Source organism: Oncorhynchus keta, chromosome 25 (genome assembly GCF_023373465.1).
Source record: "Oncorhynchus keta strain PuntledgeMale-10-30-2019 chromosome 25, Oket_V2, whole genome shotgun sequence".
NCBI lineage: Eukaryota > Metazoa > Chordata > Actinopteri > Salmoniformes > Salmonidae > Oncorhynchus > Oncorhynchus keta.
Window position 1 is genome coordinate 15,883,080 of NC_068445.1, and position 23,155 is coordinate 15,906,234.

General features: G+C 40.0%; 1 protein-coding gene across 6 annotated transcripts in view; it reads right to left on the minus strand.

Annotated features, from left to right (window-relative positions):
* Nucleotides 1-9,642: 9,642 nt before the first annotated feature.
* LOC118358283 (pre-B-cell leukemia transcription factor 3-like) overlaps nucleotides 9,643-23,155 on the minus strand; it is a 75,990-nt gene continuing 62,477 nt past the window's right edge. The window contains exons 5-11 of one of the 6 annotated variants that reach the window (XM_035735909.2): nucleotides 22,946-23,081; nucleotides 21,834-21,863; nucleotides 15,474-15,639; nucleotides 14,798-14,875; nucleotides 14,235-14,347; nucleotides 13,109-13,198; nucleotides 9,643-10,686 (exon numbers count right to left, since the gene is read on the minus strand). In XM_035735909.2, coding sequence (XP_035591802.1) covers nucleotides 10,594-10,686; nucleotides 13,109-13,198; nucleotides 14,235-14,347; nucleotides 14,798-14,875; nucleotides 15,474-15,639; nucleotides 21,834-21,863; nucleotides 22,946-23,081 — 706 coding nt within the window. In that variant the 3' untranslated portion in view covers nucleotides 9,643-10,593. The remainder of the gene's footprint in view (nucleotides 10,687-13,108; nucleotides 13,199-14,234; nucleotides 14,348-14,797; nucleotides 14,876-15,473; nucleotides 15,640-21,833; nucleotides 21,864-22,945; nucleotides 23,082-23,155) is intronic. The other 5 variants (XM_035735911.2, XM_035735913.2, XM_052478758.1 and 2 more) reach the window with 5 other exon arrangements.

The following is a 23,155-nucleotide window of genomic DNA, read 5'->3' on the forward strand; positions in this document are numbered from 1 at the left end:
GTTGGGTCCATGCTAGTGACAACAGCTACAGAGGGAAACTGATCCTGGTGCCTTGAAGACCTGAGCTCCCAGACACCACCAGGAAGCAGACACAAGGCCGGGCAGATCTCCAAGACCCAGTGGACACACACACACACACACACACACACACACACACACACACACACACACACACACACACACACACACACACACACACACACACACACACACACACACACACACACACACACACACACACACACACACACACACACACACACACACACACACACACACACAGGGAAACAGTTGGCTCAGAAAAGTATACCTACATACAATGAATAATCTGAGATCTAAGATACACATTTTTGCAATTATACTTGATGGAAATTCCAGTATTACTTTTCATACAACATATAAACTTTAGTACTTTGGTAACAACGAACACAGAAAATAAAAACATACTAATTGCGAAAATTACTTTGCCCCTTTGATGTATTTTACTTTTAGCTTTTGTATTTAAAATCATCCTTTATTTTGCATGGTCATTGCCTGGAGCCTGGCTCTCCAGTGGACTCTACTCGCCATTCTATCCAGAGGCCTACATAATAAAGTGAGGACCCTTGGTCAGAGGCAGGTTACATGGCAAGCACTGCTGCACATAGGTGACATTGACTACAAATTAGGTTTAATATTGGATTCCAGGCTGGCGGCCCTTGCCCGGACTCCATTACACCAGGGAGCCAGCAGACGCATGAAGAAATTTGTATCAGATCACATACAGGAGTATTTCAAAAATACGTAGCTAGGGGGAGTGAAAGTCAGTTGAATGTGGCTAAGGAGGTTCGCTTATGCAAGACCTGAAGACTTGTGTTAGCCGGAACTGATACCTAGTCTTCACGCTTTAGTTATACCTTAATGTTTTGGCTTTGGTGAATGCCCCAATATCATTCAATTTATACACAACTAACACTTGAACAACATAAACCAATCAATGTTGTGGCGTGTGCCCAAATATTGTGGATAGAGAAGGCGATGTGTTAAAAACAACTATAATTGACCATTGAGTCAACTTAAACGTGCTGTTATCAGTTCCATTGAATTTCACTTTAACACGTCTGTTTGTCATGAAAGTATTCTTGAATGGTCAGTATCTATATACTCGTCATTTTTAGTGGCCATAGGTGCTGGGATGATTGATGACATGTGAAGTATGACATCATGCCAGTGGGTGGCTTGTAAGAGCGCTGTACCAATGAGGTCACTGGTCTCCTAATGACCTCCTCAGGTTTCACAGCAGCAGCCGCCTTCTCTTCGGCCCTACTGTAGGCCTCTCCACTCCACCCTGGCCAGCTCAACGCTTGGCTAGCCTCTGAGCTCATTGTCTTTAATCAAGAGTTTGGGGTATTGAGTATTAATTCATTTGGTATCTCCTTGCCCTTAATTGATAGCACATTTTCTGTACACACAGTGGTGTTGCTATGTATCTATTGATGTTGATCCTGTGGATCTTCATTCATGATAGCATAACATCTTTCCTGCTACCTCATACTAGTGGGTATAATTTGCAGTATATATTCATGAGCTTTAACTGGTCAGGTCACAAAAAACTCATGAGCTAAAAGTATGCTTGCATTAAGTATACTTCCAAGTTCTGTAACATGGTTACTATTCCAAGAGAGGGCTACTGTACAGCCTTTACGGTGGTCGCTAAAGGTCTTGTTGCCACACAAACATCGCCTCAGCAGACTAGCCACAGCCTCACATCAGTATTTGTTCTGCTCTGAATCATAGGTGGCCCAAAGCTGTCTTGATAAATAGCTACTCCAGGCAAGCATGGAGTATGCTCTCTGACACTATAGGTCACATAACCTTGTTGTCGAGACTAAGACTAATGCAATGTGAAGTGTCAAGTTATTATACTGAAACTAGACTGTGGAACAGAACCCGAACTAGTCTGGTGATAGGAAATAGGTGAAACAAGGCAAGGTGAATGTAGAAAGGTCAGAGAACAAAGAGATAGTGAGGAGCAAATGAGAGGGTACGGCCGGGGAAGTATTACACATTAACGGTAGCCTGTTGGAGCTGGAAAGGGGCATTGGGGGTGCTTGCTAGTTGATGTGAATGATAATAGGCTGCACAGAATAATTGAACACGTGATATGTAATAGCTACTCAATGGAGACTTGGTAGCACATGATGCTTGTAAGGAACTTGTTTGTTTATTTCAAGACTAAATAATGCAATAATAATTCAACTCTCTGTGTCTCCTGAGCAAATGCTTCAGCACCTGTCAGAGATTGTGGTACAGTGCCTATTGAGAGAGATGCTAGAAGAAAACATGCTATTATAACAAAGCCAAGTAAACTCAAAGTAATTGTCTGCAGATGGTGAAAACAAGCCACAGCTGTTAATATAGAGTGAAACATGAGCTATAAAATATAAATGTAGCAGCAAGGGATTGAGAACACACAGCACCAGACCAAAATCAAATGACTTCCCATTACAGAATATAACCTACTGATCTGACTATGCTCTAGGTACATAGAGCATTTAAAGAGACCAATCTATGACTTGCTCATAAGGGTGGGGGGAAGGAGAGAGAAGGAGGGAGAGAAGGCGAGAGAGAAGGAGAGAGAGAGGTCTGATTTCATTGATATGCCTTTTTCTCTTTTCTCTTTTTTTGGGGGGGGACTTGATGTCAGTGTACTTTACCAGCACAAAGGAATCCCGTGCTTGCTGACATGCCTCTGCTGAGAGGTAAAGAGAACATCTGTCTCCTGTCACAAGCCTTCACAGGCCTGCCATTACCCAACAAGGGTAAGATAAGCCACCATCAGTTTGGAAAGGAGGCTACTTGAAGCCTTGTTGCTATCCTCATATAAGAACGTACATTGTACTAGCTATGGGGAGGGAAAGATGGTGGAATGGTTTCAGTGTGCTTTGAAATGAAATTGAGAATGAACTCCAGAGATGCAAGGATAGGTGGGATCAAATGTTAATTAACTGTACTGTTTATAGCTCAAAGGCCACTTAGGACTCATGTCTTTATAGAAATCAGCACTCCAGATTAACTCAGTATAGAGAGTCCATGCCCCATAATGCTCATACTCAATAAATCAAACTAGTCTACAGCTTGAGTCGTGTGCTATATGCACGTGATGAAGCAAGTGCATTATAAAATAACCATATCCACTGAAGGCAAACTGACGTGTTTGTGTAATGAGTGTTGACCACATCCAGACAGCCAATATTTGCTGAATTCCCTACAACTATCACATGATCAAAATGCAAGAGGGCATGCTAAATACATGTCCATGCTTTTCAAATAATATTATGCTGCTTCTTTCAGAAGTCTTTACCCGCTATTAAGGTTGTGCTGGTAGCCTAATGTTAGTGTAGTTTATTTGGTGACAGATGGCCATTTTAAACAGCAGAATAAGCCTACATAATGCTAACATACTCAGTCATTTACATAGATACAGAATCAAACCAAAAACAGCAATCATCTTCCATCTCCATTGCTATTTTCCTGCAGTGGAGATGTCTGTGCACATTGTTAATCAAATGTGTTGTGGAAAAGCAATGCATTTGACTATACATCACCCACCAAGCAGTGAGAGCCAGGCAGGCCCTGTGCAGTAAAAGCCCTGTGCTGTAATGGGTGTGTGGTGCTTCAATGAAATATTAAAGGAGCCTAATGAAAAATAGGAAGATTGCCTTTTGCTGCAGAATTACAAATGTGTCTATTAATTTATATTTGAAATCATACCAATTTCATCTGGTGTGAGTAGAGCCAGGCAATAAGAGCAGTTTAAATTTTAATGTATAAACATTGTTTCCCTATTGAAATGTAACATGGGTCTTTGAACAATGTACTAGCAGCAATAAATCAACAAGAGTAGAAAATTGCATGTCAAATTTGCATTTAACAGAATATGAACTCTACCTTAATAAAATCAATTACATCTTTCTTTAATTTAATTGGCGTCAGCTCAGATCTTGCAGAATGCTAATATAATTCAAGATTTCCATATTTAATGATGCATGATTTTCATGGTAAATTTTACTTGGAAAATGTTGTCTTTAATGAACCTTAGAGAAAGCTTTAGTAGGATTCTTATTTGATAAATGTAACTTCTTTATTTCTAAAGGTCTTTTGGTCATTTTTCATATTTGATTATAAAAAGCCTAATGGATCATATTTGAACAATAAAGAAATACTTAAATTGTTTATAAAAAAAAACTTAAATGGGTCTTGTTTATTTATTAACGTTGCACACCGCATAGGGTTCCGACTGTATGTTAGTGATGGAAAGGTTGACTATTTTTACTGACGGATCTTTTCGACTCCTTCGGTCAAAAAAACGAATCTTTCGACTAATTTCGTTAATCTGAGTCTGTAATGCCCAGAGCACACAGGACCCCCTACCGGTGAACGATGAACTGACGACTCGAAAGTGTTATGATTCTACAAGCCTCTCCTTCATATGTCGTTCACTTTAGGGGGCTTATTGGAGCTTTATTTTCCGACTGAGACTTGTAAAAGTGTGCTTTAAACAATCTAAATGTATTCATTGCTAGTTATACAAATATGATTACTTCTTGGTACATGTATTTTTCTTCTCTATGCTTCCTGCAGCGTAATCTATTTTCCTGCGCGCATTTATGACGGACAGTTCATGGTCGGAACACGTTTCTGGACTAGAACTCCTGAGCGGGAGGAGCGTATATCAATCCTGCTGTAGGACTCATTGCGGCCAGCAGATCAAACGAATTACTAAAATGAACAAGTCATTAAAACGAATCATGCCTCTCGTGTCAGTAAAAAGAGTTGTTCAAAAATAATGAATAGTTTGCTCAGTGCACATCACTACTGTATGTGCAGAAACTCTTTCAGGGGTTTGTTACATTATTGTTGAGCTATACAATATAAATACAACAGTAACACATGATCTATTCACACTCTTGGTTCATACTGCATGATGTAGGTATAGCTACAGTAGCCAGTTTGCCATGTGCTAGCCTAAATTAAATAATGCCACATGAATTACAATGCTGGTCTGTTTTAAATGTGTGGTATTTAATCCATCATTTACAGTTGAAACTGAGCTTTCATAGCGAATATATCTTGGGGTGTATACCATGCTCTTAGCTAGTGTTACCTGGAGTAAATGTCCGAGCCCACATAATAAAAACATTGACATCAAAATCCCTCTGTTTAAACTAGAAACTATCTGAGACTCACGAACGTGTTCTACGTTTATTCTACGACAACCAGAAAATTCACCGGCCTCGTGACGCCGGCGTTCCAACTTCGAGCAGGTCTTCTCACAAAAACGTCTGTCAAATCCGAACAGTTTGAGCCATAGGCTATGCTATGACCCAACCATCGAAAAATGGGACTCTCTGTCTGAAGATAACCCGGTACAGACCGGTAGAACATGAATGAAAATTAATATGATTTTTTGGGGAAGCAGTGTTACATATGTAACTTTTTTTTAAAATTATTGTAATGATTTCCTATATGTATCAGGTGCATCTCAGACACCTAAAACCATACTTCCTTTAGATTTATTGTTGTATGAATGTGTTATTCAATGCGTTTCTACGAGCTAATATCACTCAGGCCAAATAGCACTAAGGCCTAATTCGGTGTTTCATCAAATATACAATGCATTCAGAAAGTATTCAGACCCCTTGACTTTTTCCACATTTTGTTACATCACACCCTCATTCTAAAATGGATTAAACAATTTCTCTCATCAATCTACACACAATACCCCACAATGACAAAGCAAAAAAAAGGTTTTTAGGCATGTTTGTAAATTATTATAATATTTTTTTACTTGAAATATCACATTTGCATAAGTATTCAGAACCTTTACTCAGTATTTTGTTGACGCACCTTTGGGTATGACGCTACAAGCTTGGAACACCTGTATTGGGGGAGTTTTTCCCATTCTTCTCAGCAGATCCTTTCAAGCTTGGATGGGGAGCGTCGCTGCACAGCTATTTTCAGGTCTCTCAGAAGACGTTCGATCGGGTTCTGGCTGGGCCACTTAAGGACATTCAGAGACTTGTCCCAAAGTCACCCCTGCGTTGTCTTGACTGTGGAAGGTGAAACTTCGTAATGAGTGGTGCCTGGTTTCCTCCAGGCGTGACGCTTTGCATTCAGTTTAATCTTGTTTTTTTTTATCAGACCAGAGAATGTTGTTTCTCATGGTCTGAGAGTCTTTAGGTGCCTTTTGGCAAACTCCAAGCAGGCTGTCATTTGCCTATTACTGAGAAATTTGTGGAGTGCTGCAGAGATGATTGTCCTTCTCTCCAGAGGAACTCTGGAGCTCTGTCAGAGTGACCATCAGGTTCTTGGTCACCTTCTTGCCAAGGCCCTTCTCCCACGATTGCTAGGAAGAGTCTTCGTGGTTCCAAACTCCTTCCATTTAAGAATGAAGGAGGCCACTGTGTTCTTGGGGACCTTCAAAGCTGCAGAAATGTTTTGGTACCCTTCCCCAGATCTGTGCCTCAACACATTGCTGTCTCGGAGCTCTATGGATAATTCCTTTGACCTCATGGCTTGGGTTTTGCTCTGACATACACTGTCAACTGTGGGACCTTATATAGACAGGTGTTTGCCTTTCCAAATCATTTCCAATCAATTGAATTTACCGCAGGTGGACTCCAATCAAGATGTAGAAACATCTCAAGGACGATCAATGGCAACAGGATGCACCTGAACATTATTTGGAGTCTCATTGCAAAGAGTGTAATACTTATGTAAACAAGGTATTTCTGTTTTTTATTTTGCCCTTACATAGCTGCATGCTTCCCTTTTCAGTCGCAGTAAATGCACAGTCCCTTTCCAAGGAGTCTGCTACGAAAATGGGAATAAATGGATGTCAATTTCCATTTTAAATTGGTAACCAATGACCCATTGAGACAGCCTTTCTACCACAGACAGACAGAATAACTGGAATTAGAACAGCCTGACATTTCAGTTAATTGCACCAAGCATGCCACCTTCGCAATAACCTCCAAACCAGGTTCAATTAAGTCTTCACCTTCCAGCCACAGTTTCAACTGAGAGCAAAGACCACTTAAACAGTGCTATGAAACAGGAGAGGCATGATAGAGTGTAGCAGTCTTTTGAAACAAGTTCCTATTGGAAAGTCACATTGGGTAATTATATTTTGTACACTAAGTTCTGTCTCTGATCAATTTTTTTTCTTCAATTAGACATATTTCCTCATCTTTACTCTAATCTTCATAATTGGCAGGCTCTTCAATACTCAGCTCTTTGCATCTAAATGCATTTCCATGCAGACATCCATGAGAAGCTTACTTCACTGTCCAATAAGTTTTACATGTTGTTTGTTTAGGATAATCCAGGATTTGGATTAATCACAAATCTGCAAACATCCCAATTCATTTAGTTGCCTTTGTCAGAGGACTCAGGCAACAAATATAACTATTACTATGATCTCGTCAGATGTCCGTCTTGTCATTTTTCACGTAATTTTTATAGTCAAGTCAGTAAAAACATCCTAAAGATTGATTCCATACATCGTTTGACTTGTTTCTATGACCTGTAACGGAATTTTTCAAGTTTTTGTCTGGACAAAGTGCCTGCGCCTCGATGAATTACTGGGCTGAACACGCTAACAACAAATGGCTATTTGGACATAAATTATGGACATTATGGAACTTTATGGAACAAATCAGTCATTTATTGTCGAACTGGGATTCCTGAGAGTGCCTTCTGATGAAGATCATCAAAGGTAAGTTAATAACTTGTTTCTAACTTCTGTTCACTCCAAAATGGTGGATATTCCTCTGGCTGTTTTGGGTTCTGAGCGCCGTTCTCAGATTATGCTTTTTCCGTAAAGTTTTCTTGAAATCTGACACAGCGGTTGCATTAAGGAGAAGTCTATCTTTAATTCCGTAAATAACAATTGTATCTTTTATCAATGTTTCTGCAAAAATTACCGGATGTTTTGGAATCAAAACATTACTGCACGTAACGTGCCAATGTAAACTGAGATTTATATATGTATTGTGTAAAATGATGCCCTATCTGATGAAGATCATCAAAGGTTAGTGATTCATTTTATCTATATTTCTGCTTCTTGTTACTCTTCTCTTTGGCTGGAAAAATGGCTGTGTGTTTTTTTGACTTGGCTATGACCTAACATATGTTGTGCTTTCGCTGTAAAGCATTTTTTAAATCGGACACGATGGGTAGATTAACAAATGTTTATCTTTCATTTGCTGTATTGGACTTGTTAATGTGTGAAAGTTACATATTTAAAAAAACAATTTTTTAATTTAGCACGCTGCCTTTTCAGCGGAATGTTGTGGAGGGGTTCCGCTAGCGGAATGCCTGCCCGAGAAAGGTTAAGAACACATTCTTACTTACAATAATAATTGTGAATTGCAAGTCCTATTGGACTCCCAATCACGGCCGTATGTGATACAGCCTGGAGTTGAACCAGGGTCTGTAGTGACACCTCTAGCACTGACATGAGGTGCCTTAGACCGCTGCACCACTTGGGAGCCCATGTAATGGTATCTTGCAAGCTGTTCCTCGTATTTATATCAAAGCAAATGCCTGAAATGGGCCCTGAAGTCTTATAGCCTTGTCTGGCCCTGTGGATAAACCATGCTTTCTTTAAGGGTTGATAGTTTGATATTAAGCATGCCACAACAGAATGAATGACCTTGATTGGTCATACTTTATGCAATGTATCAACCCTTTATGCAATGTAGGGGTCTTATGAGCCATATATAGATACGCTATTACTTTTGACTTTACTAGTTTCTGTAATGCATTCTGATCATGACTGAATGTCAAAGTCAAATAAATGTAAATTATATATGTATATATGGGGAATGATTGTTAGTAGTAATGTACAAATTAATAATAAGAACAAATTTCAATTTTTAAAGCAAAACGTTTATTCATGTTTGAAATTACACAGAACTACCACAAGGAAGACTTTTCAGTCCAGGGTGTAGTCGGGTTAGAAAGAAACACTAAACATTTTTAATACGTTAGAATCACTGCCACAAATCATTTTCCATGACTTTATCGGTTTCAGAATCACATACAATACAAAAAAGAGAAAGAAAGTTTGAACCCTGTCAAACAGAGCTTGAAATGTACAGTTCTGAAAACTGAAACCTCTATGTATTACAGTTTTTATAATGATTTTTTGTGTGAATTAGTAACAAGATGAGCAACATTCAAAATGTTCTTCAGTATTTACAACAGTTTTACTGTTTGGTGTTAATTTATGACCAACATTCTCCTAGCCCCTCCCTCAAAATCCACCAATTAACAATTTTGCACCTCTCCCTCTTATTTTTAAAAATTACTTTTTTTTTCTCATTATTCTTAGTATTAATATTATTGTTGTTAACATCATACATTTTCTTGTTTTTGTCTTTTTGAAGTTGCAATAAAGCAACATTCTTTTTTTAAGATTAAAATATACATTAGATTACATGAACAAAAACAAAGAGTTTATTACAAGATGTAATCAAAACCACTAAATAAAAATGTTAAATAAAAAGACAAAAACTATGGTGGTGATATTGTTTAGAGGTAGTAAGTGAGCACTCTAAGCTATAGAAATGTTGAAAATCTATTGGTTCCTATGAGTTTGAATGAGGTAATAAAGCTGTGTATTGATTGGTGGGATGTATAAATACTCTTAAGCTATATTATATACAACATATTTTGTGTGACTGGTATCTTGTCACATGCCAAAAGGAAGTGCTATAACTGGTTGGATTTACTGTTAGACCCATGACTATTTCAACCAATAGCTCAAAATAACATTTGAATATCACATGACTTTCACCTCACACAGAATGTTAACCTATATAAAGTTGTCATTTTCTATGCTTGAAGATTTTGTCCCAAAATACAGTGTTATCCCATTAGTCTTGTCAATGAAAGGACTGCATGTCAACGAAAGGACTGCATGTCAACCTGGTGGTTGTAAGGCTAAACTAATACTGAAAGCAACTCTTCCAAGCTGCCAGTGAGTTTACAACAGTAGCATTTCTTATTTGCTGCACTCCTTGCGTTCAGTGATGGAACTTCTACTTTGTTAGTCAATATACAGTAGGTAAGATACCAAGGGAATTAGCTGATCTAAAACAAAACACAAATGATATATATTGCATTTCAAAACCAAAACATTTTAGAATGCATATGACAACACCAAATGCCATCCACTTAGGAAGAAATTCAGCTTGGGGAACATCACTTCTTAAATCAATTGTCAATTTAAATGAATGTTGCGCAATAAACATCTGGGCCTTGTTTGATTGGTACATGTGCTTACCCCTTCAAATGACAGACATAAAATAGAGAAATGGTGAAATATAATCATGAGACTGATGGAGTTTGAGCGAAGACTTCACTGAACTACCAAGAAAACATCAGGTGTCCATATTGTAGAACATCATTGTGAGGGGGGTTGAGGACTCTGGTAGATGTAGCAGACAATTAGTTCTGAAAAAAAGTTTTGTTTATCCTCTCTGGTTGGTCAGTCAGTGAAAGTTCACGCTCTACAGCTTGGGGATCAGATGCATCGATAACAGATCAATTCGAGGTATCAGAGTGCACACTTCCAGGTCCTTCTGTCGGGGAGATTACAGAAGATGGAGTCATTGCATCGTGCCATCCCCCATTAGCCTAGGAAGGAAGCAGAAGAGAAGGGATCAAAACGAAATACTACAAATGAAAGAAAACCATGTTAACAACATAATGCTTCATAAGGAACCTATATTTGTAATCAAGACCAGTTACCAGTTAACCAAAATGTTTTCATGTGAGGGAGAATAAGATGACTCTGTACAATAAAATATATTTAGTAATACAGATAACCAAAATACAGGTAAAAGAGTCATTCTTATTGTGTAGAGTTTGTTTGTGACCATATGCTCATTTACTAATTAATAAATAAAAAGAGGTATCTGCTTTGATATACAGTAGTATGCAGTACAACTGGAAAGCCAATGGCCATTCTCTGCATTATACTAGCATCAGCCATGAGACTCCTAGAAACAAATGTGCCTTATGCCTCAGCCAATGGGAGCGATCCCTGAAATCAATGTCTAATCAGATTTCAGCAGTGGCAGACAGCTTGTCGCTACATATTCTTATGTCAGTCAGGAAGAAGGAGGGCTGGGGGTGGGTGAGGTGGGGAATGCTGAGTGGAAGTGACGTGGCAGGGCCTTTCCCAGAGAGCCAGTCTGAGCCAGCCTGACTCCGATTGGCTCGCGGCAGGGACTAGCCTTTGCTGGATCTCCTTCGTCACCATCAACAAAACAAAAGGTTAGCGTATGCTAATTAATCTATGATGCACTTCATTATCAAAACAATCCGTCTGCATTACTGTACATTGGGGGCTCTAGCACTCGTTGTTCATTGGTGGAATTAGTATTTTGATGATTTAGATCGACTGGAATAGGTCAATAAATAGCTTTATCTGGTCTGCTTTGTCACAATGTCGGTACTGCATTGAAATAAGAGTATTGCTGTATGAGAAGGCCTCTCCATCTCTTTAAATGAATTATCCAAAGCATGTTTTTGTTGTTTTCTGGGTGTTTCTACTCTTTTCACGTGCTATTATTGGATGTGTTGACTTGTCAGTAATGTTGTATTTCAGAGAGTATGTTTGTGTGGTGATTAATTGAGCACTGGCCTAAACAGTGAAGGAAAGTGAGAGAGTGAGAAACACTTCAGTTGAGCCTGCTAGAGGTTGACACTTCTTCTAAAGGCCTGCGGGCTAAAAGGTGTTCAACAAAACCAAAATGACACCAAACGCTGTCCAAGAACACTAACAACGACCTGTGTTATCGTGTGTGTGCTTGCTTACATGGTAAATCCCCCCAATTATTTTTATTTTAAAGATAACAGTGTGATATTTTAATATACTTCCAAATATGTATCCCAGTTTGTGAATGTCAAGTGATTGTCAAGTATGGAAAATTAAACATCTAAGCGGTTAATTGACAAAGGTTGGCAATGTCGAAAGTATTAGGTTCACCTCTTTGCAATACTGAAAATGTACAACTTTTATATGACTATCAGAATGTATATATTAGCTCATGATATTAAAATGCCTCTCAATAACAATAGCTGTCATGTTGGGAAGCTGAAAATAACCAAGCCTTCACATCTCTACTGTCCCAACCATGGCAACATGAAGACAACAAAAGGTAATAGTTTCTCTCTGACATTGCAAAGGGAAATATGTCAGTAACCATTTCTCTCTCTCCCTCTGCCTCTATCCTTTCTCATCAAACAAATTAATCTTTACTCTGATGGCTTCAGATAATGCACTGTGTTATAAAAAAGAACCATCAGCCCTCATCAACGAAGATGGAATTCACGTCTGGAAAAGGCTGCAGGCGATCTCACTTTCATATTTTATCATGGTGATAAGGATATGGCAAAAGCTCTGAAGCATTTCAAAACAGCTAAACTAAATATAGAATACAACTAAAAGCCTACTTATGTCATTTTGCTTTCAGTCACATAAGGTATTACAAGATGTTTATAAAATCAAAAACGGGATTTTAAATCCAATGTGTTTTTATTCCACCTGCACTATGATCTAGGTGTGTTTCATTAAACTCTGCTTTTATCCCCCAGCAATGAAAATGTGCCAACTTTCCTACAATCTCTAATCTCCAGTGTCATGTTTGCTCTATCCTTTAAGAAGCTCAATCACTTGCTGCGTTGCTGCGGCAGTGCTGAATGGAGTTTCTCACTCCCTGGCTCCCAGCTGCTACTATGTATTCTCCTGACATCCTAGATTTCCATTCAACCTTTCAAGTAACATTCAAAACTTTTTTATAAGAAAAGGACATGTATAATGAGTCAAGAAATAAAATCAATTAGTGCAATTCATTTGTCTAAGATGGCACTTTAATCAGACAGTTGGCAGCAACACGGGGTGTTCTCCGTCTGAGCTACACACTACTACCATTATGTGTATAATGTTTACAGTAGAATGGATCCAGTTTGGACAAGGTCTGCTCAAGGTAATGAAAAATAACCACTGTCTCCAGAATGGTGCCTACAGGAAGAGGATACCGAGATCACTTACATTCAAGCCATTTGGGCTGTACATAGTGTTCCCCCCCAGAGCTTCACTGTATCCTGCCGTCTGACTGATAACATGGCGCAGGGTATCCACCTGTGGGGAGAGAGAGGGTGGGCATGGCTGTCAACTCACTGTGGCATGGGGTTTTTACATTAACACACATGCTCAACGCCACATTTCAAAACATACAGGACTTACTCCATGTGGAAAGGGACTATGAGACACAGACAACACATTAAGGTGGGTGTTTGCATTATCCAATGCATGTAGAGTATATCCACTGTCATCTAAATGACTACTCTACCTATGGCTATGTCGAAAGTTATTGTGGAAAATGTCTCAATTCTAACGTTGAGACATACCATTGGGAAAAGCACGGCCACACGATACACATAAAGTATTCAAACATACAATGTGTTTTGTAAACAAAGCTATATGCACAAACAAATAGAGGGGAGGAATACATCCGAATGGACATAATGACGAGGACATGTTTGCTGTAACATATGGACAATACAGTTGTATTGTACAGACATGATTCATATGTTCTTTAAAGTGTTAAAAAGCCATACGTCTCTAGTTCTAAGGGGTTCATCTGACATGCGTATGATTATGCTCCTCTATGTGTCTCTGAACCTGAAGAAATAACATAATGGATGACAACGACAATATGTAACACCAACCAAAATGAGACAAAGACAGGAAAAGATACAAGAGAGGAAGGAATGTAGGGGACCATAAAACCCAACACCAACCCAAGAGCTCAAGTCAAAGCCAAATGCATTCACAAAATGGAAACTTCAATCAAGTCTGTTACAGAGATGAAATAAATCCATTTTCTGGAGGCTTTTATAAATAATTGTTGATAGCAATGGGGTGGGATATTTTTAGGTAGGCCAGAATATTCCATCCAAAGCGAATTAGAGTCAGTAAAAAAGAAAATGGAGCTCACAGTGTGGCTCACTTTTGCAGTGGAGACCTGACTGTGGGAATTTGAGCTGGCCCAATGTGGGCAGCATATCTTAGTTACTGTACTTCAGACTGCACTGTGGATGGCTCAGCACACAGGCAAAACTGGGACGGCTCTGTGCATTTGCACACAGGACCTGTCCCTGTTTTTGGCTCCTACCTGTGACTGCACATTGACTCCGACTTGTGCCCCTTGGTAAGAATCCCCATTCAGAGACTGCATGCTCAAGAACATGTCCCCAGAGTTTGGGAGGTTAAAAGAACCTGAAGAACCTGGAAAGGGAAGATGTAAGTAGCTGAATAACTATATTGAGGGCTACGAGGGAAGAGTACATACTAACTAAACACACACAAGCGCACAGAGAGACACAAACGCAGACACAATCTACTGTACATAGGAACACAACGCCCACTACTACACTCAGTTACTAGATTCCCAGAAAGTAAGCAACTACAAAAGGAAAGGACGGAAAGCAAGGAAATACAAGATAGAGGAGAGGATTATGGTCATGTCAGAACTCTGAGAGGCTATACAGATTTTCCCCAAAAAGGAGGCAAAACAAACTGAATGAAAATCACATGACACAAACAGAGATTCAATATGTGGCTGGTGGCTTTAAGCTCCAAATTTGTTCCACATCCCTTAATCCTTATCTACTGTTAGTGGGGAAATATCATATACCAATGACAAGGACAATAAGAAGCTTATGAAAAGAGCAGTACCAGTAAACATGTTGGTTAAAAGAGTGTTTTTGCTCTCTGCAGAGTCCAGCTGAAATTCTTCATCTTTCATCTGGAATCCTGGGTGCAAGAAAAAGGGGACCACTTCAAATAGCTATCGCTTACCAGATCACATCCCCTTGTCAGGTCAGCCAAGTCCAAAATCACAGTCATTCTCCTGGACTATACATTGTGTTGGATGTCTTTGTATTGTCATTTGTGAGTCCTATTCATTAATAATTGTGTGCATTGTTGTTGTTATTTCACATTGGTAACCTATACAGTCTACTCTAACTGCTCCCAGCTATTATTTTCAATCTCTCTTAGTATAAAATGCACTACCATACAGTGGAGCTACAGTTTGAGAAATTAGAGGGGGGGCTGAGGAAAAGTCAAGGGAAAACAAAACCTCAGTGACATCATTTTGAATTGTCTTTTTGCCAGAAATACATCTGTTCTCGGTTCACAAACCAAGAACGCACTCTTTATGCATGAGTTTGCTTGTCTTATTTGGCATCGACTGTCTCAAAGACAGGAGACTCTGGGATCCCCAGGCTGGGAGCAGTGCCTGTCACTCCTGCCTGTGTGAATGGTGCGTGAGTGGGGGTGAGGCATGGGGGGCTGGGGGCTGAGGGCTGGGGGTGGATGGCAGAGTTAGGGCCTGCACAGGGGTGCCTACCGGAGTTGGGTGTGGTAGGGGAGTTGGTCTGGCTGTTCTGCACTGCGGCGGCCACTGCATGCGCTGCTGTTACTGCAGTCTTAGCAGCGTACAGGTTAGCTTCTTCCTGGAACTTGCCTATGTTCTTCTTGTACCGGATTCTCTTGTTGCCGAACCAGTTGGATACCTGGGGGAGAGAGCAGAGGGAGAGCCGAGGTGTCAGACGTCAAGCAGCCAAGGCACTGTGCACTGAGCAGTGTGATTGTTTCAAGACGTTTGGGTCCATCAAGTACCCAATTCCCAGCCCCTGCAGTAATGTCCACTGGGTATGCAGGCTAATTAAGCAATAATCAGGAATCACTTGTGCGTTTTCATAAAAGTGAGCATGACATGCCCTCTGTTTGTCTCTTGACAAAACCAACACACCAGGGGTTGCTCGTCTCCCACAACACAAACTGAAAAGTTCTCCTGACTGTATTACATTGCCAGGCCTATTGCTAAGGAAACAAGTTCTGCCATTACACTCAAAGAAATGTATAGACTTGTTTGCTTCTGCATTGGTGGTAGAACTTGCTTGTGTTTTTAACAGATTATTAATGAAGGATATTGCGTACTACACCAGTGCAGAGCATCAAACCCATGGCTGGCCACGGCACATTCTGTCAGCCGGGCTGCATAACACAGGACACAGGCATTGTGGTGCTATGGTGAGGTCAAAGAGTAACAGTGAGACCTAAAGTGCCTTCACAAACTATTCACACCCCTTGACTTTTCCCACATTTTGTTGTGTTACAGCCTGAATTTTAAATGGATTAAATTGAGATTGTGTCCCTGGCCTACACACAATCCCCCATAATGTCAAAGTGGTATTATGTTTTTAGAAATGTTTGCAAATTAAGAAAAAATGAAAAGATGAAATAGGTTGAATACTTATTGACTCAAGATTTTTGTTATGGCAAGCGTCAAGTTCAGGTGTAAAAATGTGCTTAAGAAGTCACGTAATAAGTAGCAATAATAGTGGTTAACATGGTTTTCAATGACTATCTCATCTCTGTACAACACACATACCCTTATCTGTAAGGTCCCTTAGTCGAGCAGTGTTTTTTAAACACAGATTTAACCACAAAGACCAGGGAGGATTTCCAATACCTCGCAAAAATCTGACTTTGAATATCCCTTTGAGCATGGTGAAGTTATTAATTACACTGCGGATGGTGCGTCATTACTTTCCTAACTCAGTTGCCGGCGAGGAAGGAAACCACTCAGGGATTTCACCAGGAGGTCAATGGTGACTTTAAAACAGTTACAGAGTTTATTGGCTGTGATAGGAAAAAACTGAGGATGGATCAACAAATATTGTAGTTACTCCACAATACTAACCTAAATGACAGAGTGAAAAGAAGGAAGCCTTTACCGAATAAAAACTATTCTAAAACATGCATCCTGTTTGCAATAAGGCACTAAAGTAAAACTGCAAAAAATGTGGCAAAGAAATTCAATTTATGTCCTGAATGCAAAGCATTATGTTTGTGGCAAATCCAACACAACACATCACTGAGTACCACTCCATATTTTCAAGCATGGTGGTGGCTGCATCATGTTATGGATATGTTTGTCATCGGCAAAGACTAGGGAGTTTCTTAGGATAAAAAGAAACGGAATGGAGCTAAGCACAGGCAAAGTCTTAGAGGAAAACATGGTTCAGTTTGCTTTCCAACTGACACTGGGAGACAAATTCACCTTTCAGCAGGACAATAACCGAAAACACAAAGCCAAATACACACTGGAGTTGCTTATCAAGATGACATTGAATGTTTCTGAGTGGCCTAGTTACAGTTTTGATTTAAATCGGCTTGAAAATCTATGGCAAGACTTGAAAATGGCTGTCTAGTAATTATCAACAACCAACTTGACAGAGCTTGAAAAAATAATAATGTGCAAATAGTGTACAATCCAGGTGTGCAAAGCTCTTAGACTTACCCAGAAAGAATCACAGCTGTAAGCGCTGCCAAAGGTGATTCGAACATGTATTGACTCAGGGGTGTTAATACTTATGTAAATTAGATACAGTATGTCTGTATTTCATTTTCAGTAAATGAGCAAACATTTCTAAAAACATGTTTTCACTTTGTCATTATGAGGTATGATGTTGTAGATGGGTGAGACCTTGTTATGAATTCAGGCTGTAACACAACAAAATGTGAAAAAAGTCAAGGGGTTTATGAGGAACTGTTGCGTCCATATGAAATACAATCTCAGGACAATGTCTGCTGTGTCTCTTCAAATTGAAACCTGAAACCTCACTTTAACAATACTAGTAAATGCTAACATTAAAAACAGTATAGGGTCCAGCTTCTATATTTCTAAACTGCAGTTTCTATATTTACATTTCTACATTTCAATATTTATATTATATTACTATGACTACTACTTCAATATTACCGCACTGTGATAGAAATAAAACTGTCTCTCATAGTAGAAAGAAAGATTGACATTTTCTTTGCATGGGGTAAAACCAGTGTGTGAATGCTGGCTCTGCAATAATAGTGGAATAATAATGAGATTAGGTTTGTGTTTTAATAGTCCTATAAATTAGAGTGGCCTGTCGCCGTGCTATGGCTCCCCTCTCAGCTCCTGCAGCCTTCTGCCGGACCAGCCAAAGAGCAGCTGCCCCTAATGAAGCTTTATTTAATTTCCACCCCTGCGCTTACTTTTTAATATCTCCAGCAGCCCGCCAATACTGCAGCAAGCGCAAACTGACTGGATTTGCATGACATCAGATCATTTCTATCCTGCATGTCTCTGTGCTTCTAAATCTTTAATATCTAGGCAATTAAAATTAATGACCATTCAGGCGAAGCCACTGTTGGCATGGTTTCCTTGACATCAATTGTTTGATGGGTTTACCTAGAGGTTAAACTAACAAGCAAGGTTTAATTGGATGCAATGAAAGCCCTAGCCATCATCCTTTTTACTTAACCTGCTTACAGTGGTTTTTAAGGGCAGACAGGATGCAGGCAGTCTCACCCTTTGAGCCAGATCACCAACAGCATTGCAGACCATAGAAAACCTCTCTCTGAGTGGTATCATTACTGGGATATTACTGTATATATTTAACAGGAAACAAAAACACATTACCCTGCTTTGAGAAATCACTTTAAGGCAAATGCAATGACATTGTTATATTTTAGTAAATGCAGAACTAAATGAAGTATACAATTATCATTATTACAGTTAATTAAAATAAATGCATTTAATAACAGTGATGATTCTGCGGTATAGTACAGGGGCTAACATTTAAGGGAGAAAAAAACAAAGCATAGGTAAAAACAAGCATCCAGCCAGCTCTCTAAAGCCTCTGGCCTGTTTCATCTAATAGTAAAGGCCAAACTGAGCTGCCTGTCTGTGTGTGCTTCTGGGTAATGGCTGGAGCTGCCTTTAATCCATCCTTTATGAAAACACATGCTGGACCAAGACTGATGCCGTACACCCGTCTGCTTCAATGGCATCTATGGGCCTCACAGCGCATCATAAAAAAGTCACTTATCAGCAGCGTTGTGTTAACACAAGGGCCACAACATAATGAAAACTACCGAGCCCAACATAGCCAGACACTTTATGCAGCCCATCTACATGGCATTATAGTGCATAATAAACACAATGATTATGACACTGAGCTTGGATTAGCAGTATATGAGGGGCCTTTGAACATTTTTATACCAGTAATGATCATCATTGTGACTATCACTGGTTTTGGTATGCTATACAAACAGTAGTTCTGTCAGAGATATTTGCTTCTGATTCTTGATAATAATTCACTATCCGGTATTCAACAGTGTTACATGAATGCTTGAAATAGAAAAGTATTGCAATCAATTAATCAAAAACAGAATTGCTTTGACAGGATATATAATGTTGAAATGGTATTTAATATATCAGTATATCAGTTTGTGATGTGTTCAGTGTTCAGGTCAGTGTAATTCTGTTATTCAGGACAAGCTGTTATGACTGTATTTAACCACTGTTTGGTGTTGTTAGATTGCACAGCCTCAGCAGTGTTAGCATCACCTAGCCTGGGTACTCAGGGGCCACTTCCTCTGGTCTACACACATTTTACTCCTGCCCACTGAACCCTGGCTTTGGTGATTCACAGGTTGCGCGAAACATTGTGTAAATGCAGGCACCGTAAGGTAAGGACCACAACCCAATCCACAGAACTAATTCCCTTTTATCTTGTGGCAGACCGTGCATTCAATTGACTTCCCTGTGTTAGTGGGAGCCAGGTTGAAAGACTGAATTACCTGACCTCAGCAGCTGCATCAAAGGGAGCGATTGTATAATGGCCATGCAGACTCCTTGCAAGAACACGACACCGGGTTTGTTCTCAGCGACCCACTAGAGAGGGCATGTAACAGTAGTTAATAATCCACTAACATTTCTGTCCCATTCCGGGTCAATACACCGCTCTTGTCATCGAAAGAGAATAGATGATCTTTCCCAGATCTCAATACAACTGGATTTATAAGGACTTCTTAGAGAACTCCTTAATGAAGCCTCACACTTGGGTCTTAATTATACAGACAAAGGTGGTTTCAGTGGCCGTGCTGCTACTTATATTATCAATAATAGAACAGAGAACATTAATACTTAACACATTAACCCAAGGCATCCCTCGCGCCCTCGCCTAAATATATAATGACCTGAAATATTGATAAGTGTCGCTCAATTGAAGAGTGTGAGCTCTGAACTGGGCAACCACAGATTGCGGTGCTGAGTCGGCCATGTGTTCTGAACTCTCTCGTTTGTCCGTCTGGAGAGCTGCCTGTCCCTGTTCGTGCCCTGGGAGCAGAGTGACCCCTCACAGCAGCACTGTCTGGAGAAGATATCAATTATGGCCCCAGACACATCCATAAACCAAGACACAAACCACTGCCGTCCAATCACATGCTTTCATTTAGGAGCCCAGTGTCACACATGCAAACTGACAGAGTGAAATAATACAACTGCATCCTGCATTTAGAGGGCCATTGCTTCATGAAGTGAGGTCAACTTTTAAACAACACCATTAGCTCCTTTCGCATCACTGATGGTCGCTACAAACAAGCACATTTGGCCTCGGATGGTATAGTCCGAGGATATGCTGTTTACTTCACCAGTAAATAAGTAATCCATTCCTTTGATTGGATGAGAAGTCCAAATCATGCTTGTAAGTGTTGGTGCACATGTTTTACAGATCTAAGTTAGGTTACTTTTTTCCAAAATGATGTTCATGCAATGAAACTCACACTCCGTTCCTTCTTGTCAGAGAAGAATATAGGCATTGTATAATGTCCACCCAAACCTACTTAATCAATCCATTAATCAAAGCAGTACAATCCACCTAGACATCTGTGATAACCTTCAGGCTGATATTTAATGCTTATTGATTCACATAGTTCTACTACAGTCATTGAAGTTCACCATTAAATTTGAGGTTATTTGGAAATACCCAAACACTCATTCTCTGGAGTAACTTTCCTGGCTCTCCTCCTATGCTTGAGTATTTTAGGATGACAAACTCAAAGAGGACTTGGCTTAGTCTAACTCAAAAGTAGTCAGCAGGAGTGGCTGCAGTGGCCTAGGCTTGTCAAGGAGAACCCTGCTAATGGGGCTTGAGATGAGTTCAAGTGAATTTGTAAAAGACCTCTTATTTCTGGACTGATTTGTCCTCCTGGGAACTCCTACAGTGTCCTGTTTAGTGAAGCACTCAGAACAAAGAATTGTTCCACTTGTGAGGGTCAATGTCCACTCCTTCAACTAACATGAAGCACACAGGTAGAAAGCAGAACATTAGACACACGCTGCATGTTTTAAAACCAAGAGGAACATACCTAACAAATGATCTACAACTAACAAAAAATGCATACAGTATAGAAAACAAATGATTTGTGTTATAGAAATAACAAAAAAGTGAAATGATATGACATGAGACATCAAAACAAACACAGTGTGGTGGCATGGGTGTTATCTTGAACTGGTATTTAACAATCGTAAAAAAACGATTAAAAGTGAGCTGAAAATACAAATGGAAATGTTGTATGATCCCTAGTCTTTGCATATGATTTGCTCACACGCTGATGTGTGAGATTCAACAGCAAAATAACACGCTCTATGTATCACAGTGGAACTTGCTTGGTGCCAAACCTACAGTAAAACTGTAATCATGGTATGCTTACATGAAAATAGCATCGGACACATTTGTTATGCCAGGATATCAGTCCATTTGTGTGAGGGAGGGGAGCTGTGTGCAGTGGTAGACTGTGAAGGTGCACATACAGAAACAAAGAAAATATACCAAAGAATGAAAACAACAACAGTGGATCAGGAGAAGTCATGACATACCTGTGATACTGTGATGGTGCTTCCCACCCCCTGAAGGCAAAAAAGAATGGGCTTTTACAGTATCTGACTGCATGACTACACTCAATATACCCTTTCACACCCCCTCCCCACAGAAAAGAGAGAACATTGCAAATCAGTGTTTCTTGTATGGGTAATTCTCAAATTGGAACAGCCATGGATTAACATCTGAACTAGAATACAAAAATCTAAATGGTTCAAGGTGTAACAATAGTAGCAGAACAGAGTGCAGGAAGATAACAATACTAAATTGGTTTGGGTGTGAGAGATTATATTGCCTTCAGGTTAACCCAACTATTAGGCTAAAGGTCAAGTGGGAAAGTCACATAAGTTGTCTGTAAAAACAAAATGTTTAGTGGGTGAAGCAGTGTCGTCTCCATGTACAAGCCACTGTGACCACACACGTACACCTTAAAAATCATATTTATTTACTGGATAACCTATACTGGTAGACATCCAGTCACCTGGACTGATCAGGCAGACAGAGAACACGCATGGCAGATGGGAATGAGAAAGAAAATGGCAGGAGACCCAGAGTGGACAGCTATTGAAAGGCTAACATACTGTAGGCCCAGAGTGGACAGCTATTGAAAGGCTAACATACTGTAGGCCCAGAGTGGACAGCTATTGAAAGGCTAACATACTGTAGGCCCAGAGTGGACAGCTATTTTAAGGCTAACTTACTGTAGGCCCAGAGTGGACACCTATTGAAAGGCTAACATATTGTAGGCCCAGAGTGGACAGCTATTGAAAGGCTAACATACTGTAGGCCCAGAGTTGACATATACGGAGGATTAACAGGCCTAGAGTGGATAGCTATGGAGGGCTAACCCACTGTAGACCTCCTATTGAGGCCACTATTGAGGATACTGACCTCCCCTCCCCATGGCTACTGCTGCGATAGGCCGAACACACCCGAACTGAGGTGTCATTAGGCTCAATGTCAAGGTAAGATAAAGACACTGGGCTCTGATAGTGCGGAATAGCCGTCCTTCCAGGCTGGTCTGGTGTTGCAGCCAGGGGCCTTGTTTACTGCCTTTTCCCCCCTGATTACCCAACAGCCACTGCGTCTGAGACAAGGAATCTGCACCCACCTGGGATACTGTGATGCTGCACTTCTTGGCCAACTCCTCTTTGGCTTCTTCACTGGGATATGGGTTGCTGAGGTGCGAGTAGAAATACTCGTTTAAGATTTCCGTCGCCTGCTTGCTGAAGTTTCTTCTTTTCCGCCTGAAAAGTGAACAAAATGAGAGAAAGGCCAAGCTCATTAGCAAGACCAGTATTAACTCATCCATTTGGAACAG